The sequence below is a fragment of the Pelobates fuscus genome, chromosome 10 (genome assembly GCF_036172605.1).
Source record: "Pelobates fuscus isolate aPelFus1 chromosome 10, aPelFus1.pri, whole genome shotgun sequence".
Taxonomy (NCBI): Eukaryota; Metazoa; Chordata; class Amphibia; order Anura; family Pelobatidae; genus Pelobates; species Pelobates fuscus.
Window position 1 is genome coordinate 15,330,223 of NC_086326.1, and position 20,298 is coordinate 15,350,520.

A 20,298-nucleotide genomic window follows, 5' to 3' on the forward strand; every position below is an offset into this window, starting at 1 on the left:
CCTCCCTGTGATCACCTACCTGGCAGTCCCCCACTCCCTGTGATCACCTACCTGTCAGTAACCCCCCCCCCTGTGATCACCTACCTGGCAGCCCCCCCCTCCCTGTGATCACTTACCTGGCAGTCCCCCCTCCCTGTGATCACCTACTTGGCAGCCCCCTCCCTCCCTGTGATCACCTACCTGGCAGTCCCCCCCTCCCTGTGATCACCTACCTGGCAGTCCCCCCCTCCCTGTGATCACCTACCTGGCAGTGTCCCCCCTCCCTGTGATCACCTACCTGGCAGTCCCCCACTCCCTGTGATCACCTACCTGGCAGTCCCCCCTCCCTGTGATCACCTACCTGGCAGTCCCCCCCCTCCCTGTGATCACCTACCTGGCAGTCCCCCCCTCCCTGTGATCACCTACCTGGCAGTCCCCCCCTCCCTGTGATCACCTACCTGGCAGTCCCCCCCTCCCTGTGATCACCTACCTGGCAGTCCCCCCCTCCCTGTGATCACCTACCTGGCAGTCCCCCCTCCCTGTGATCACCTACCTGACAGTCCCCCCTCCCTGTGATCACCTACCTGGCGTTCCCCCCTCCCTGTGATCACCTACCTGGCAGTCCCCCCTCCCTGGCAGTCCCCCCTCCCTGTGATCACCTACCTGGCAGTCCCCCCTCCCTGTGATCACCTACCTGGCAGTCCCCCCTCCCTGTGATCACCTACCTGGCAGTCCCCCCTCCCTGTGATCACCTACCTGGCAGTCCCCCCTCCCTGTGATCACCTACCTGGCAGTCCCCCCTCCCTGTGATCACCTACCTGTCTCTGTGAGCAGTGGGGTTAATGGCGGTCCTACCGGTTCCGGGTTAGCCGGATGTGGTCTCCGGTCCGGCTGCTAATCGCGCTCTATCCGGGGATTGCTGGCGGTTAGAGACCGCGATACCGGCTGTGGGGGAGGGCGGTGACCCGCCCGGAGCACCCATCTCGGGTTTCCATGGAGACCAGCGAGGAGAGGTACCTGTCTCCATGGAGACGCGGACCGGAAGTGGTGACCGGTGCCGGTTGCCATGGTGACGCTGGAGCGCGTGGCTGACACGCAGAGCAAGATGGCGGAGCCGGGCTGGGCGGAGAGCGTGAGGGCGGCCAGGAAAACCTCCCTGCTGCAGGACGGTAACAGAGCTCCACTGCCATAACAGAGCTCCACAGCCATAACACTCCCAGTAACAGAGCTCCACAGCCATAACACTCCCAGTAACAGAGCTCCACAGCCATAACACCCCCAGTAACAGAGCTCCACAGCCATAACAGAGCTCCACAGCAATAACACTGCCAGTAACAGAGCTCCACAGCCATAACACCCCCAGTAACAGAGCTCCACAGCCATAACACTCCCAGTAACAGAGCTCCACAGCCATAACACCCCCAGTAACAGAGCTCCACAGCCATAACACTCCCAGTAACAGAGCTCCACAGCCATAACACTCCCAGTAACAGAGCTCCACAGCCATAACACTCCCAGTAACAGAGCTCCACAGCCATAACACCCCCAGTAACAGAGCTCCACAGCCATAACAGAGCTCCACAGCAATAACACTGCCAGTAACAGAGCTCCACAGCCATAACACCCCCAGTAACAGAGCTCCACAGCCATAACACTCCCAGTAACAGAGCTCCACAGCCATAACACCCCCAGTAACAGAGCTCCACAGCCATAACACTCCCAGTAACAGAGCTCCACAGCCATAACATTGCCAGTAACAGAGCTCCACAGCAATAACACTCCCAGTAACAGAGCTCCACAGCCATAACACTCCCAGTAACAGAGCTCCACAGCCATAACACCCCCAGTAACAGAGCTCCACAGCAATAACACTCCCAGTAACAGAGCTCCACAGCCATAACAGAGCTCCACAGCCATAACACTGCCAGTAACAGAGCTCCACAGCAATAACACTGCCAGTAACAGAGCTCCACAGCCATAACACTCCCAGTAACAGAGCTCCACAGCCATAACACTCCCAGTAACAGAGCTCCACAGCCATAACACTCCCAGTAACAGAGCTCCACAGCCATAACACCCCCAGTAACAGAGCTCCACAGCAATAACACTCCCAGTAACAGAGCTCCACAGCCATAACAGAGCTCCACAGCCATAACACTGCCAGTAACAGAGCTCCACAGCAATAACACTGCCAGTAACAGAGCTCCACAGCCATAACACTCCCAGTAACAGAGCTCCACAGCCATAACGCTGCCAGTAACAGAGCTCCACAGCCATAACACTGCCAGTAACAGAGCTCCACAGCCATAACACTGCCAGTAACAGAGCTCCACAGCCATAACACTGCCAGTAACAGAGCTCCACAGCAATAACACTGCCAGTAACAGAGCTCCACAGCCATAACACTCCCAGTAACAGAGCTCCACAGCCATAACGCTGCCAGTAACAGAGCTCCACAGCCATAACACTGCCAGTAACAGAGCTCCACAGCCATAACACCCCCAGTAACAGAGCTCCAGATGCCGTTGTTCTTTCTCGCCTTGACTACTACAATTCCCTTCTCAGTGGTCATACGTGTTCCCAGATTGCACCGCTGCAATCTATGATGAATGCGGCGGCGAGGCTGATTTTCCTGTCCGCCCACACCTCCCACGCCTCTCCCCTCGGTCAGTCCCTACATTGGCTTCCAGTTAGATATAGGGCTCAATTTAAAGGATCACTATAGTGTCAGGAAAACAAAGCGGTTTTCGTGTCACTACAGTGCCCTGACGGTGCCCACACCCTCAGGGTCCCCCTCCCGTGGTGCTGAAGGGGTTAAAACTCCTTCAGCATCTTACCTTATTCCAGTGACCTCTCCTCCCACTCCAACGTCAGCTCCCCAGTCCAACGTCACAGGAGCCGAATGCGCATGCGCGGTAAGTGACGCACGCGCATTCAAAGTGTCCATAGGAAAGCCTTTCTCAATGCTTTTCTATGGACGCTCTGCGCGATGGAGGCACAATAGGCTTCCAGCGTTGCAGATGCGCCTCTAGTGGCTGTCCGGAAGACAGCCACTAGAGGCTGGCTTATCCCCAAATGTAAACATAGCAGTTTCTCTGAAACTAGTATGTTTGCATCTGAAGGGTTAAAACCTGAGGGACCTGGCACCCAGACCACTTCATTGAGCTGAAGTGGTCTGTGTGACTATAGTGTCCCTTTAAGATTCTGGTGCTTACAAATCCCTACATAATGCTGCTCCCACCTACCTATCCTCCCTAATACACAAGTATGTCCCGTTGAGGTACCCTGCGCTCTGCTGAAGACCTATGCCTATCCTCTGTTCGTACTCCCACCTCTGATGCTCGCCGCCAACACTTCTCCAGGGCTGCACCTTTTCTGTGGAACTCCCTTCCCTTCTCCCTTAGACTTTCACCCAATCTCCATTCCTTCACAAAACACACTTCTTCAGGATAGCCTATCATTTAAACTGTTAGCAGGTTTTCATCTCCCACCCCCCACCCCATGACTCCTCTCCTGCAACTGTAAAAAATAAACTTAAAGATTAAACTCTGCATTCTGCCCATGCTTTATTTTAAAAGACACTTGTCCAGATACCATCTCAGATGTACACGGATTAGCAACTAATATCTTCTCTACAGTTCACTTATAAAAATGTAGACTTCTAATAGTCACTTACACATAATATATAGTAATCTTTTTTTCTTGGGTTTCTAATTGGATGTGATGTTATTTGTTTGTTTATTTGTAGGCAAGAGAAAAGTCCATTACTTGTTTGCTGATGGTGTAGAAATGGCAGAAGAATATGACTCCAAAACACATGAACTGTTTGGTAATTTAATTTGAATGAATGAAACTCCGATCCTATTCGTGCCGCGGCTGCATCTTTCAGCCGCAACTTAGATAACTCCCTAATTTGCGCAGTATTAGTGAGCTATCTACCAAAAGGGTGATAGATAGTATCGCAGCGCTAAATAAAATAATAAGTACTTTATGGGGGCAAAAAGAACGAGCGTCTATAATAAGTTTTGACAAATTGGTAATGTGTCATTGTCATTTTACACAGCGTGGTGACACAGGTTAAAGCCATGTGTCATTTTACACAGCATGGGAAAGTTCCAAAGAACTTTCCCACGCTGTGTAAAATGACAGAGCACTCTGATTGGTTGGCTCGGGGGTGGACCGGGGGTAGGACAATAGGACCCCCTCATTTAGGGCCCCTACCATCCGGCACTCAGGGGTGGGGGCCGGGTGGTAGGACAATAGGTCCCCACCCTCATTCTCATTTAGGGCACCCACCAGTCGCTCAGGGGTGGGTGTCGGGGGGAGGACAATAGGTCCCCCCCTCATTGTTATTTAGGGCCTCCACACTCCGCTCAGGGGTGGGACTGGGGGGAGGACAATAGGTCCTCCCCCTCTCCCATTTAGGGCCCCCACCCGGCACTCAGGGGTGGGGACCGGGGGGAGGACAATAGGTTGTCGTCCCCCTCATTCTCATTTAGGGCCCCCACCAGGCGCTCAGGGGTGGGGGCTGGGGGGAGGACAAGAGGTGCCCCCCCCCTCCTCATTGTTATTTAGGGCCCCCATCCGCCACTCGGGGGTGGACCGGGGGTAGGACAATAGGACCCCCTCATTTAGCGCCCCCATCCGCCACTCAGGGGTGGGGGCCGGGTAGGAGGACATTAGGTCCCCACCCTCATTCTCATTTAGGGCCCCCACCCGCTGCTCAGGGGTAGGAGCCGGGGGGGGAACAAAAGGTTCCCCCCCCCCCCACATTGTTATTTAGGGCCCCCAGCCGCACAGGTGTGGGGGCCGGGGGGACAATGCTAGGTCCCCCCTTCAGTTTGAAAGCCCCCACTCTCAGCCGATTTAGCAGCTGACATCTCATTTCTGATTCTCCACCCCCAAATATTATGTTCAATAAGAGGAAAGGGCAGAGCTCATTGCAGTGACAGGGAGCAATGATGGAGGCAGTCGGTTACAAGATAAATATGTGGGTTTTTAAACATTTAATTCTAGTTTTCTGAACTCAAAAATACATGTTTGTTAAATATACGTAAAATAGAAACTAAATTAAAAAAAAATCCTAAGAAGTGACTCTTTAAATCATCACTGTCAAAACACTGTATGTTGTTATACCTCTTTCTCACTTGGTCTGCAATCACGTATTTTGTGGTGTTTTGTTTTTTGTCTCCAGTTAGGAAATGGAGAAAGAAGACTCCACTTGGAGCATATGGTCCGTGGGAAATTGAAGTTGGAGAAGCACCTCTGCCAGTTAGTGCACTTCAGCCGGACTTTTTAAAGGAAAGCAATTCAAATGTATGTATTGCTGTAATGTGTTCTAGCCATTACATTGATATAGAAGGCCAGACTGTTAGATCCACTGTTAGGTCCACTGAGAGATATGGGGTGTAATTAGACTTGGGAAACTCACTGCAACTCTCACTCTGTGACTTTAAAAAATGATATGCACTATATTCTGATTTCGTGAAATTTGCAACTGCAGAATGTGCACAAACATTTACTTTACATAGAACTCATGGTGTCACACCGGCAAGGACAGAATCGTACTAAGTATTAAGACATTGTCAGATTATTCCAAGACCAATCTAGACCATGTGTTGCTTTGTTTGATGCACTGGAAGACAGGGAAAGGAAATTAAAAAATGTTCCACTTATATTGTTCTTGGAAACAGATGAGCATTGCCAAACTTTCTATAGCATGTATCCTATTGTTGTATCTGGGTACATGGAAATATTGGGCATTCCCACAAATACTTCAACAAGCATAAAAGTACTTCCATGTTATAACCATATGGGTATAATCTCTTGCATTAGTTGATGTCGCAAGTCAGAATAATGGATCTTATTACTGGCAGTATAATAACTAGTTTTTGCCGTCCCTTATAATTATAACAAGGACATTCTTTAAAATGAGAGAACTCGTACTGTACTATTTTTCTGTCATATGGTGGCAGTCACTTATGGGTTTTGCTCCTCCCTGTGGACAAGACCTTTAACAAGCTTAATTATTAAAAAGGATCCTCCCCATTTAACTATAAATGGCCGAGACCGCAAAACCTACCCCAGTCTTCTTTCTTGTCCCGATAGGGAAGGACAGGACTTTCTTCGTCTGGTGAGGCACACGGGTTGTTTGTCTGGGGGATCCGGTCCGAGAGCTGCCCGGGTGGTAAGCGGAGTGGCCCATGCTCCTGTATTTTTTCCGTTATGGAGCAAGCAGAGGTTTGTGTTTTTATGCCGAGAATGGTTCCGGCAAAGTGCTTCCGGGAGGCGGAGCTCGCTCTGAGCAAGCGCACAGCAGTGGAACGCACGCCCAGGAGGTGTTTGCGTTCCACCTAAGCTTCCAGGTGCGCAAAGACGCATGCGCAAATCGGAAGCTTAAAGGGATATACAAAAAAAAAAAGCGAAAATTTGAATATAAAAAGGCTGTGCTGGTACCCACTGACTGCATGGTTGCAGGTCAGAAGAGGTACGCCGTGTCACCTGCCCCCCCACACGGCTCAGAGGTATTTTGAGGTAAGATTAATAAGATCTTTACTTTGAAATGCTTTCTGAAGAAAGAATCATTCTGAAAGAGCCTCCGTTTTATATTTTTTACAGATATGTCTAGTCCACCTGACATGGATAAGGAGAAACTGACCACCCCCACGCCTAGAAAGGCTACGGTGAAATCCAAACATATAGTTTGCAGCGAATGTGCAACTCCTCTTCCAGACGGATCTAAGAAGAAAATATGCAGTCAGTGTACTGCAAACTCTTTGGAAAGAGACAAGCAAAAGGATATGCAATCTTTCCTATCCTGGTTCCAAGAGAATTTGGCCCAGACCTTGGACACTATTAAAGAATCTAAAAGGGTAGAAGCCCCTATTCAACAGAAGATCAATAAAAGAAGAACTTCTACATCTGAATCATCTTCAGGAGAATGTTCTTCTTCTATCTAATCAGAGGAATCAGGTTCCTCGTCAAGTGAACCAGTGGGGTTTCCCTCGGAGGCAATCCGAAAATTTATTAAAGAAGTTAATCTTGCAATCCTACCTCAGGGATCAGAAAACCCCAAGAGAGGTTTTTCTGTGCAGCAGAGCCTGGTTGATATTATATTTAGGGAATGGAAAAACCCGGAGAAGCGTGCCTTTATTTCCAGACACTTTAAGGATATCTTCAGGCTGGCTAGCGAATTTATGTGGGAAGATCTCCCAAAAGTTGATGTTCAGGTGGCACAGATTGCTAAAAGAACCACTATCCCTATAGGGGAAACTGCAGCATTAAAGAATCCTATGGATAAAAGAGCCGAAACCTTGTGTAGGCGGGCTTATCAGACGGCCGGTTTCCAATGCAAAGCTTTACTGGCAGGGGCAGCAGTAGCCAGAGCAAATGGCGTTTGGCTAAATTTAGTTCAGGAAAATTTATCTTCTGGCCAGATTAATGATCTTAGTCACATGTTTCAGAACATGCATTTGGCAAATGAGTTCCTTTTGGATATGTCAGTAGAAGTGCTGAAATTGGCATCCAGGATCATGGGTTTGTCTTCTGTGGCAAGACGTACTTTATGGTTGAGGTCTTGGTCGGCGGATACAGCATCTAAGTCAGTCCTTTGTGAACTACCACTGGAAAAGTCTAAATTATTCGGCGCTCCTTTAGAGGAAATCATAAGACAAATGTCAGAAACCAAAAAGGCACTTCCTCAAGATAAGAAGTTCTCCTGGAGACCAGGGTACAGAAATTACCAGTTCAAAAGTAGGAGATCTTTTCAAGAGAGACCACAATTTTTTCAAAGGAAGGATGAAAGCCGGAAATTTGAACAAAGTAATGAGGTCAAAAGAACCTTCAGAGACAAAGGGAGACGTTTTTGACGCCAGGTGTGGGAGGACGGCTCCAATATTTCTTTCCAGTATGGGAACAGACCACAAAAGATCCTTGGGTTCTAAAGATTATCCAAAGGGGACACAAGATAATTTTTTTGGAGAAACCAAGAACAAGGTTTCTACTATCGACATACCAGTCCGCAAAAAAATCTCGGGCTCTAGATTATCAGACCATGCTGCTTCTACACAAAGGGGTTATAGAAAGAGTTCCACAAAAACAAGAATTTCGGGGAGTCTATTCAAGACTGTTTCTGGTTCCAAAACCGGACCACTCGTTTCGTCCCATTCTGGATTTGAAGAAGTTAAATCAGTTTATCCCCTATCACAGATTCCGTATGGAATCAATCGCATCGATTTTTCCTCTATTACAAAGAGGCGACGTTATGGTGAAAATCGACTTAAAGGATGCGTATCTACATGTTCCGATAGCCACCGCTTCAAGTAAATATTTAAGATTTGCAATAAGAAGAGGAAGTTCCACCGTTCATTTCCAGTTCAGGGCTCTGCCATTCGGTCTGTCATCCGCTCCAAGGATATTTACAAAGATCCTGTCTCCTCTAACAGCTCATTTGAGGGAAAGGGGTATTTCAATTATCCCATATTTAGACGACTGGCTTCTAATGGCACATACAGAAAGACAACTGCACGAAGATCTGCAGGTCACTATAAGGTTTCTTCAGGACCATGGCTGGATCTTGAATCTAAAAAAATCAGTTTGCATTCCAACAAAAGTAATAGAGTTTCTCGGTTTCGAGATCGATTCAGTCTCCATGTCAATATTTCTTCCCAAACGGAAAAGGAGAAAGATCCGAAAATCGATTTCCAACCTCCAAAGGTTGAGAAGTTGTTCCTTCAGAGAGGCCATGAGTGTTTTGAGGCTTCTTACAGCCACCTTCCCGGCAGTCAAATGGGCAAGATCGGAGGTCAGACCATTACAGTGGAACATCCTGACTTCCTGGTCAAAAAAGGAGGAAGATCTAGACGAAAGTTTCTTGTTATCCCCTCAGGTGAAAACTCAGCTAGATTGGTGGAAAACCTCAGAGTGCCTTTCAGGAGGTTTATCTTTTCAACCAAAGGTCTGGCTGATAGTCACCACAGACGCTTCAAACTCAGGTTGGGGAGCCCACTTAGGCTCCACCATGTTCCAGGGAAAATGGTCATCCAGGGAAGCAGATGAATCTTCAAATTTCAAAGAATTATTGGCAGTTCTGTATGCTCTTCATCACCTCAGACCTTGGTTACTTCAAAGAGCGGTCAAGATACAGTCAGACAATCGCACAGTAGTCTCTTATATCAATCGACAGGGAGGAACCAGAGCAAGAAAACTTTAGTCTTTGTGCAGAAATTATGGTATGGGCACAAAGAAATCTGGAAGACATCGCGGCGGTTTACATAAGAGGCAGCGACAATGTAATAGCCGACAATTTGAGCAGGGGGAAGTGGGACAAAAAGGAATGGTCTTTAAACCCAGACGTATTCAGGATTTTGACTGGAAAATTCTGAATACCAGAAGTGGATTTGATGGCAAGAAAATCAAACAAGAAGGTTTACCACTTCGCCTCCCTATTCAGAACAGATCAACCCAGTTGGATAGACGCTCTATCAATAAAGTGGGATTTTCAACTGGCTTACATCTTCCCACCTTTGCCATTAATCCCAAAGGTCCTCCTCAAGATACGAACAGACAAGGCGAGGATATTGGCGATAATCCCTTATTGGCCAAACAGAGTCTGGTTTGCGGCACTAAAGAAGATGACTATCAACTATTGGGAGCTTCCCAGATCAGATCGTCTCATTGTGAACAGGAACCTGCCCTTGAAAGTACTGGAAATGTTAAGGTTGACGGCTTGGCTACTGCAAGGCTGATCCTTCGAAACAAAGGTTTGCAAGATGATAGAATAACAGTCTTACTCCACGCTACTAGAAGATCAACTTCCAGGATATACTTTAGGATTTGGTCCAAGTTTCTTCACTGGTGTAAGGATCACCGGTTCCCGATATTACGCCCATCCATAGATAACATTCTCCAGTTTTTGCAGGACGGCTTTGACGCTGGCCTGGGAGTCTCAACTCTCAAGGTTCAAATATCAGCTTTTAATTTTTTTCTTCTTAAGGATTTGGCAGCCAATGTTTTCATCAGAAGATTTTTTAGGTCCATCAGCCTCAAGAGACCTCCAAAACGATCGGTGTTTCCAACATAGGACTTAGCCCTAGTCCTTCAGGCTCTTAGTACTAACCCGTTTGAACCTTTGGAAGAAGTTCCTTTGAAAATGTTATCTCTTAAAGTTTTGTTTTTGGTAGCCATCACGTCAGCCAAAAGAGTGGGTGAACTTCACGCCCTATCCTCTTCAGATGAATTCACCATTTTTCACGAGGACAAGGTGGTTCTTTATCCAAGACCATCTTTTCTACCTAAAGTTTTATCTTCAAAAAATGTGAATCAACCAATTATTTTACCTTCCTTTTTTAGTGAGCCCTTGTCCCTTCAAGAACGCAGATGGCACAAGTTGGACGTCAGAAGAGCATTATGTATATATTTAAACAGAACAAAGGAATTCAGAGTTTCGGATCATCTGTTTGTAAATTTTCAGGGTCACCTAAAGGGCAAGGTAGCTTCCCGCGGTACCTTATCTCGTTGGCTCATTCAAGCTATCGATTTAGCGTATTCTTCCACAGGTCTTCAGTCTCCTGCTACAATCAGGGCCCATTCTACTCGAGCCATGGCTACCTCGTGGGCAGAAAGAGCACTTGTATCTCCATAAGTCATTTGCAAGGCGGCATGCTGGTCGTCTTTCAACACCTTTATCAAGCACTATCGGCTAGACATATTCTCTGCCTCTGAAGCTGCTTTTGGGCGTAAGGTGTTACAAGCCGTTGTGGCATAGGTCCCGCCCAGATGGATTCTTGCTATATCCCATAAGTGACTGCCACCATATGACAGAAAAAACAGAAATTTTTACTCACCGTAAATTCTTTTTTTCTTAATATGGTGGCAGTATTATTTCCCTCCCTCTTTATTAAAGAATTTTTGCATTGGATGTTTCTTGGTCTGGTTTTCTTTACTTGTTACGTACTGGGGTAGGTTTTGCGGTCTCGGCCATTTACAGTTAAAGGGGGAGGATCCTTTTTTAATAAATAAGCTTGTTAAAAGTCTTGTCCACAGGGAGGAGCAAAACCCATAAGTGACTGCCACCATATTAAGAAAAAAAGAATTTACGGTGAGTACAAATTTCTGTTTTCTGGGCAACCCATTTATAAATAACTAAATGTATTTTTGTTTTAGCCTATTTTTATACGTAAGGATACAAAATCAAGCTTTCAATGGCGAATTCGGAACCTGCCTTACCCAAAAGAAGTATACAGTGTTACTGTGGACAAGGCAGAACGATGCTGTATTGTGCGAACAACCAACAAAAAGTAAGCAGACCTATTATACTTAAAAGGGCACTCTGGTAAAACATCAGTAAAACGATGCATTTGACTGGCCCTCATTATTTATGCTGTATTTTTTTGCTTGCTCAAATCTTCATTTACACAAAATAATACCTTCCTCCCTATCCCAAACCGGTTGCTTTGTAGTTAACATCATTTGGTACTGTCAGTGGATAAGCTGCGTACATACACTGATAAGGAAGTCTTTTTCAGGAGTAAGGGGGTGTGGCTAAAGAGGCAGGCTAACGGTGCAGCATTCTGCAAAACCGTTTCTTCCCCAAAAACTATAAAGATTTGAGCATGCAAAAAAAAGACTGCATATTAAGTAGTCCAAAACCTACCAAACACATTGTGTGTAACTTTAAGGGACACTGTTTCTCTGTTCTCTTTTATTGCTTTTTTCAATTCTTTATTTTTGTTGTGCGGGTGGGTACAGGGTATCAACAGACGCCACAACGGCGTATAGCAAGATTTAGACATGTTAGACAGTGGCATGAAGATTCGCACATTTTTTGTGTTTTTATCCAGCTTAACTAAACGATTGTATTGCCATAGTGAAGGTAAATGAAGCAAGTGAAAACAATTTATGCTTGACCATGCTAGGTTAGCTGTATTAGTGTAGTTAGACCTATATGCTGAGTTACATGCTAGTTGAGTCGTTATTGTAGTCGCTTATGTAGATGCTATGTGTTTGCACATTTCGCTTATCCCAGCTATACTTGTTTAAGTGTAAATATTGGTTGTTCGGTTACCTGCTGTACGGACAGGAATAATTATGAATACCCTACATTTGCATAGAACATTATCTTATCACAGTTGCATAGAACATTTGCTTATAACAATTGCATAGAACGTTGGCATATAATATTTGCAAATAACATTTGTGAGCGAGTTAGTAATAAAACGTAGTGGGGTATTCAGCTTGGGAGCAGGGTCGCGTGTGTGATGACAGACTGATCTGCTAAGAGGGTGAGAAAGGGACATCAGCGCCGTCGTGGGCGCTCCGAGCGCCATCGGTATGAACCCAAAGTAAGTCCCGTTCTGTCCATCAGGATGGGGGCTGACAGGATAAAGTAGGAACTGCTAACTGTCCCCAGTGAGGCACGCCCGCTTATGAGGCACAGAGGTAGTCCCTTCAGCCGATGCCCAGTGCATTGACGTGTCTCTTGCCGTCGGTGTTTGTCTCTGCAGAGGCGCCCCTGGACCGGGACTCAGCTCCAGCGGCATTTAACAGAGTGTGCAGCTTTGCAGCTCTCCGATTTGCGGCTGTGGCTTGGAGGGATGGAGACGAGCTGTGCCGTGCACCAGTTCCCGGGTCGGGTGAGTGGCTTGTGTGGAGGCCTGGTTTGGTGGTTTCGCTCTCATGGATGTGGGGGCAAGCATGTAGCTTGTTACGAGGGCCACTGCAGGTCTTCGCCTTGAAGCAATTCCCACGCTCACTTGTGTGCTGCTCGGTGTCCATGCCATATTGTGCGCTGGTTAGGTGTTGGTTGGCCATCTTGGGGCACGCAATGCTCGGCAGAACCGGAGTGGAGGTGTTGCGGTATGCAGTGGCGGTTGACCGTGGGGACCAGGATGAACCCCCCGGTCCGGGGGGGGGGGGCACAGCGCCGGTCGGAGAACAGGGCGAGCGGCTGTCTCACCCAGGCTCAAGCTTGTAGGCCTCAAGCCTCTACCGGGTTACTTTGGTGCTTCTGGGGGTGTCACCTGAATCCCCATCACCTGAGCAATGCTGTAATCACAATTTCAGGCCGGTGTCTGCTTGTGGCCCGCGGTTATCTCTGATATTCCAGCTCAGAAGCAGGAGCTCAGACGAAACACGTCTGATCCGACCGGCGGTCAGGCCCCGCCCCCCCCCCCTTTTTTTTCTTTCATTATTAAAAGACTCCCAAATCTTTGTGAAAGATAAACCAACCCAAAAGACATTGTTTTCCACAAGTTGATCCTGCACATGATGCTGGTATAATTTCAGACAGCATAGTTCAGAATGGCAAGTTCCTGATTGCTAAATGCTATTCCTGGTCTGCAAAGTGCTCTCTCTGTCAGCTTTTAGCTTGTTGATTAATAGCAGTTTGGACATTTTAATTTGATTTATTTTACATATTTTACATATGTATTATCGACCTAATGCAATAAAGAGCCACTCTAAGCACCCTAACCAGCTCAGTGTAGTAGTCACGTTGGCAGTAGTCTCTGGGTACCTTCCCCTGGTTCTTCGTAAGATTGAGCAAACATTGGCAAACCCTCTTAAGGATTAAATATATTTCTAAAAGCAAGTATTCCTGGTCAGTAACATTTAACAGGAACGCAAACACTCAGAGACCTAGATATTAAAGGTGTAGATAAAGCCATTGGATTCATATCGAAGAACACATACTTTATTCTTCAGTAATCTGCCCGCCACAAACCTTTTTTAATCACTTCCACTGTATTGACCTGTTCCACCTCTGCTGATTAGCTATTCCATGCAAGGTATATAATTCCACAATGGTTGGCAAAGAGAATCAATTAACGTCTAATAATACATTTTAAAATTACTACACAGACGGGATTATTTTTTTCTGAATGCTGACCTAAAACTTTTATTTGTGGTAATTTGGGGCTTTGAGCAACTGTCATACTGTCAAAAAACTGTTAGCAGAATTTTTATCCCCAAGACTCCTCTCCTGCAACTGTCAAAAATTACCTACTAAGCCCTCATTGAATACTTTTCTAACAACCTACTTTGTACCCCTACTTTTACCCTCTGTGTCACTATACCGCACTCCCTCTAGAATGTAAGCTCATTGAGCAGGGCCCTCCACCTTTCTGTTCCTGTACATCCAGTTTTCTGGTTACAATTACATGTCTGTTAGTCCACCCATTGTACAGCGCTATGGAATCTGTTGGCGCTATATAAATAATGAAATAATAATACATGTAAAGATGATATACTGAGGCATTGAGAATGTTTACTTTTTCCAACAGAGGGCGCTCTTGGAGAAGATCTAAATACGAACGTTTTTTCCTTTCGCTTCTAAAAATTGCATACTGCATTACATAGTACGGCATGTTTACAGGCACTTGGTTCACATATGTCTCCAACAATATGTTTTTTGCACATCTGTCATCTAGATAATTTGTGGGTGACAGATTCTATAATGCCGTAAACTCAATCTGCCTAAAACAGACTGTTTGCTTGTGAATGTCCTGTTTAGTGAATACATTCCATTTGGTTACTGCCATTTTCCTATCAGTTCAGGCACAAATTGTGCAAATCGGAACAAGGATACACTTTATTTTATTTCAAGCCTTGCTTTATTAGATGTGTTGTGTAGATAAGTGTTGTTTGTCCTTACTTTAAGATGCTCTTAAAAGACAATATTGTTTTTCTCAGTTTGTGTTTATTAATGTTTTATACACATTGCAAACCTTACTCTATCTCTTCCAGGATCACTTTGCAATCCCCATAATATAGATATATCTCCACCATCACAAATAGTTTCCATCAAGCCCCCATATCTTTATTCGCAGAGATTCAGACATGATAAAGCCATGCCTTTGTTTGTCTGACGTATTGCTTTGCTCCTCTCTGGGTGTTAAAAGCACATTCCAAGGTCTAAATTTACAAACCGGGAATAGGAATACTGTAATGCATGTCTCCACCTACCCCTGATATTGTGTCATGGTACTTTTATTGAAATTATAGGAAGGAATCATATATTGCTAAATGTATTCTTAAAAGCCATATTATAGGGGGGCGGGGCCTGGTAGCCATGCTGACCGGTCGCATGCTGCAGAGGCTCCTGCTGAGCTTGGCTTTATCAGCAAAACTTATAGACTCACTACGACTAATTAAGCTGTAAAAGATACCTAAGGGTACAAGAAGCTGTTGGTGACACTGCGGACTCCGAGATCGGGAGTTTTGGGGGCCATACGGGTGGTACAAAACTTTGGAGAGTGCGGCCTACATTGGAGAGGAGTGGGGCAGACGGCCGCTGCCCTGCTCGTACACCTGACAATCACCCAGCGGCGATGTAATGCCCCTCACAGGCCCCGGTCCCCCCCCCATGGGCCGGCGGGGGTTATCCCGGCCCCCACTGGCAGAAGCTGATACCGAGAAGGCTTCGATGCAGGGCCGCGCAGCTTACAGACCTCAGCGCCCGACCATCAAGATGGCGGCCGACCGCGCTACCAGCGCTCACGTGGCATACTGAAATACACAGCCCCGATTCTTAAAACCTGGACTGTAACTCACCCTGCTAAGCAGCAGACCTGCCTCAGCGGACCGGCCCTTGTTCACAGCATCTCAGCCTGGTTCATACAACCGCCCACCGGTACCTAGAGCACCCTGATGACCATCCCCATACCACTGCCTGTCTACACTTCACCCGGGAATCCCGATATTGATCATCACTGGCAGCGGAACCGGAGGCACAGGTGACGTGCGCTCATAGACCACGGGACTAGCAACCTCCTAACCTTTCACAGGGCATGACACGGGGAGAGACGGGAACGAGGCAGCAAGATCCGGCGGGACTGTCAACATGCTATCCGCGGCACAGCCGGGAGGTCTGCGCGGCCTGCCTTGAGAGACTCCAGTGGCACATCCCAGCTACAGTTCATTTAAATGCAATGCTTCCTTCACTTAATCTATATTGTTTTTTATTTTCTTTGCTTTCCTTCTCTCTTTTGTTCTTTAGTGCATACTCAACATCCCCCACTGTGGTGATAGGCAGCATTTCACGGCACATATTAACAGGTGGGATCTAGCAACATAGGAGAGGCTTACTCCCCACACCAGGGCAGCAATGGTGACACTGCACCCCCAAGCATAACCTGCTTAATGTGCCTGATAATTATTTCTGATATCTAGCAGCGCAATACTAAGTGAATTATGGCATCGGGGGCTATGCCTTATAAGTTTAATCACCTCATCATATCAGGGCTTGTGTCCTGGACAAAGCCCAACTTAAGCAACCCAAGCTGAGAAACCCTGCTAGTTGAAATCTTTATGTATGCCTATATTAACCCTTCTGCTCCTACGGAACGCTACATGTCTTCATGTTCTAAGCCTGTAACTAACCAGCTTGTATTTAGCTTCTATAAACCTTTAAAAAATTGTGCGACACTCAGAATGCCATGTAACTGTTGACTAATAATTGTTTACAAATTGCATGTGATAACTATTGTGGCATTGCAAACATGCATATGTTCTTTCGTGCACAACAAAAATAAAGAATATAAAAAAAAAAAAAAAAAAAAGCCATATTATAATATTATTATTATTATTCTCATTATTATCATCATTTATATAGCGCCGGCATATCCCGCAGTGCTTTACAATTATAAAATGGCGATATTTGACAACAAGTAATTAACATATAGAATAGAACAGAGACAATAGGTGAGGAAGGGCCAGCTAAAACAAGCTTACAAAACCACACAAACCTCATTCAAATACCCTGCAGTTTATCGTCCTCTACCAACCTTCACTGTGTACTCTGGAACACCCTTCCATCTGCAGCAATATTAAATTTCATCTCTAATTCACTAACGATACTGGCGCTCACTGAGACCCGGCTTTCCCCCTCTGATACCGCTACTTCTGCTTCTTTATGTTTCGGTGGACTACAATTCTCCCACACTCCCAGACTCAACTGTAAAGGCGGCGGTGTTGGCATCCTTCTCTTCCCTCAATGTACCTTTCAACCTATCCTCCCTGTCCCTGCCCTATCCTTTACTTCCTTTGAAATTCACACTGTCCGCATATTTAAGCCCACTCCTTTAAGAATTGCCATCATCTATCGCCTCCCTGGTCATCCTAGGCTATTCATTGAACACTTTTCTTCCTGGCTACACCACTCTCTCTCCTCTAGTACTCCTTCCCTCATACTTGGAGACTTTAACATCCCAATTAACAACCTCAACTGCCCTGATGCCTCCCGTCTGCTCTCTGTAACCTACTTTGGCCTCACATAGTGGTCTACTTCAGAAACTCATACAGCAGGAAACACTCTTGACCTCATCTTCACCAATCTTTGTACCACCTCTAATCTCTCCGTTGTTCCATTTCCTTTATCTGGCCACCATCTGCTGAACTTTGACATCGGCATATCCCATACCCAAATCTCACCACCCAAACTCTCCTTTTACCCATCTCAACTCTCACTTGCCCTAACTCTGCAACCTCACTCTACAACTCCACTCTTTCCTTTCAACTAAACATCATGGCACCTCCTACATTTAAACGCAGCAAGCGTTCCCAATTACAACCCTGGCACACCATGCTGACCTGATATCTTCAAAAATGTTCCAGAACTGCTGAACGCTGTTGGAGAAAGTCTCACTCTGCACCTGACTTCATCCACATCCTATACTCTGGCTCTTTCCTCTGCAAGAGTAAATTACTTCAACACCCTCATAAGCACACTGCCCTGCCAACCCAAATGCCTACTTCACACTTTTAATGCTCTCCTTCGCCCTGTTGCTCCCCCTCCTCCTACCACTCTGTCCACCTCAAACTTTGCAACTCACTTCACTGAGAAGATTTCTACAATCAGGGAAGAGATCTGTAATCTCTCTCCCTCCCCTTCCAATACATCACCCAACCCCACTCGCTCCACTGTTCTATGCTCAATCACAACTACTACAATGGAAGAGGTTTCTTCTCTGCTCCGGTCCTCCCACCCCACCACCTGTTCCCTCAATCCTATGCCCTCATATCTCATCCGCACTCTGTCTCCCTCTCTTGCTCTTTTTCTCATTAAAGTTTTCAATCTTTCCCTTTCCTCCGGTACATTTCCTTCACCCTTCAAGCATGCAACCATAACGCCAATTCTGAAAAAAGCCCAACCTCGACCCCAGCGCCCCATCTAACTACCGCCCTATATCGCTACTGCAGTTTGCCTCCAAGATCCTTGCGAGAGTAGTGTATGCGAGATTGACAAAGTTCCTCGAATCCAACTCTCTGCTTGACCCGCGACAGTCTGGATTCTGCGCTCGTCACTCTGTTGAAACAGCTGTGACCAAAGTATCCACTATGTAATCGCTGCCATTACTCTATCCTAATTCTCCTTGATCTTTCTGCTGCCTTTGACACTGTTGATGATCAACAGCTTCTTCTCATTATCTCGGTCTACGAGATACTGCTCTCTCCTGGTGCTCCTCGTACCTCTCCCAGCGCTTTTTCAGTGTTTCTTTCTCTGGCTCCGCCTCTTCTCCCCAACCCCTTTCTGTTGGTTCTCCCCCCAGGTTCAGTCCTTGATGCCCTACTGTTCTCCATTTATACTGCCTCCCTTGGTAAGCTTATTTGGCTTCCAATATCATTTATATGCATATGACACATATACCTGTCCTCTCCTGATCTCTCTCCGCCCATCTTGACTCATGTCTCTGACTGCCTCTCCGTGATTTCCAATTGGATGGCTGCTCACTTCCTTAAACTCAACCTGTCCAAATAAGAACTTCTGGTCTTTCCTCCCTCAAGTGCTGTTACTCCCATGTCGGTCTCCCTCCAAGTCAACGGCTCCACCATCAACTCTACCTCGCAGGCTTGCTGCCTAGGTGTTCTCTTTGACTCCGATCTCTACTTCACCCCTCATGTCCAATCAACCGCCAAATCCTGCCGCTTCCATCTTAAAAACATAGCACGCGTCCGCCCCTATTTCACATCAGGCGCGACTAAGGTGCTGGTCCATGTCGTTGTTCTTTCTCACCTTGACTACTGCAATCCCTTTCTCAGTGGTATTATGTGTTCCCAGATTGCACCGCTGCAATCTATTATGAACGCGGCGGCAAGGCTCATTTTCCTGTCCGCCCGCATCTCCCACGAAAAGAAAGACAGGCTACATTGATTGTTCATTTATTTTGATTGTAAACATTTGACTAAATAGGGAAATTTACAATATTCACGTTTTACCACCTCAGATTGAAGACTATTCCATATGTCGACATTGTAATTAAAACAAATAAGCTGCAGTAAAATTAACTGGGTAAAGACGCCCAGGACCAGTCCCCTCTGCCAGTCCCTACATTGGCTTCCAGTTAGATATAGGGCTCAATTTAAGATTCTGGTACTTGCTTACAAGTCCCTACATAATTCTGCTCCAACCTACCTATCCTCCCTAATACACAAGTATGTCCCTTCGCTCTGCCGAAGACCTACGCCTATCCTCTGTCCGTACTCCCACCTCTGATGCTCGCCTCCAAGACTTCTCCAGGGCTGCACCTTTTCTGTGGAACTCCCTTCCCTTCTCCATTAGACTTTCACCCAGTATCCACTCCTTCACAAAATCTTTGAAAACACACTTCTTCAGGAAAGTGTTTAACCTTTGGCATCTTCATTTAAACAGTTAGCGTATTTTTATCCCCCGCCTTATGGCTGTATAAAACCAGAAATTGCATGTTTTGAAGTATTTTTAAATCTTTCAAAGGGTCTGGCAGTTATTGTAGAGCTCTGGGCTGAACACTGCATTTGTGATTCCCATTGGTGTGTTTCAGGGAAGCAATTCAATGCCAGATTGTGTGACATTATGTGCAATGGTTCTTTGATTGCTTTCACTGAGAGACCAGGGATTGATTGGATTTCACCAGCCTGGTGGCTGAATATGTCATTGGAGGCAATATGTAGGCCAAGAAAAACAAGAGGGGCACCCTCCGAGCTAAATATTTTATTTATTTAATCCCAAACATCCATTTTAATTTATTCCATACACCGTGCGTTAATTCATGGGTGGCAGAATCCTTCCTCGAGTTTCCCTGGAAATGGTTAATACGGATACAGGCAAGGATAAGATAGAATGATGGGATATTAGCCAGTAAACAAGTCTCAGCATTTCTTGTATCTGTTCGTAATATAAACAATGTGTGAAATCTATTATTTAATAAGAGCACTTAGTCGGGAAGATTACTGGTTCTGTCCCTCCCTGTCCTGACTTAAGTTCTCTTTTTTGGATGGCCTTTTTATCTATCATTGAGGAGTTAACACCTCCTTAACATGTCTTTGTGTTCATCTAATCTCTGCTAT

General features: G+C 46.2%; 2 protein-coding genes across 2 annotated transcripts in view; one reads left to right on the forward strand and one right to left on the reverse strand.

The window, feature by feature from the left end:
* POLL (DNA polymerase lambda) overlaps window positions 1–965 on the reverse strand; it is a 21,810-nt gene extending 20,845 nt beyond the window's left edge. The window contains exon 1 of the mRNA XM_063434042.1: window positions 794–965. The gene's annotated coding sequence lies outside the window, so the exon portion shown is untranslated. The remainder of the gene's footprint in view (window positions 1–793) is intronic.
* Window positions 913–20,298, forward strand: part of DPCD (deleted in primary ciliary dyskinesia homolog (mouse)) — a 27,797-nt gene continuing 8,411 nt past the window's right edge. The window contains exons 1-4 of the mRNA XM_063434043.1: window positions 913–1,148; window positions 3,728–3,808; window positions 5,174–5,295; window positions 11,143–11,276. Of these exons, the coding sequence (XP_063290113.1) occupies window positions 1,046–1,148; window positions 3,728–3,808; window positions 5,174–5,295; window positions 11,143–11,276 (440 nt within the window). The 5' untranslated portion in view covers window positions 913–1,045. The remainder of the gene's footprint in view (window positions 1,149–3,727; window positions 3,809–5,173; window positions 5,296–11,142; window positions 11,277–20,298) is intronic.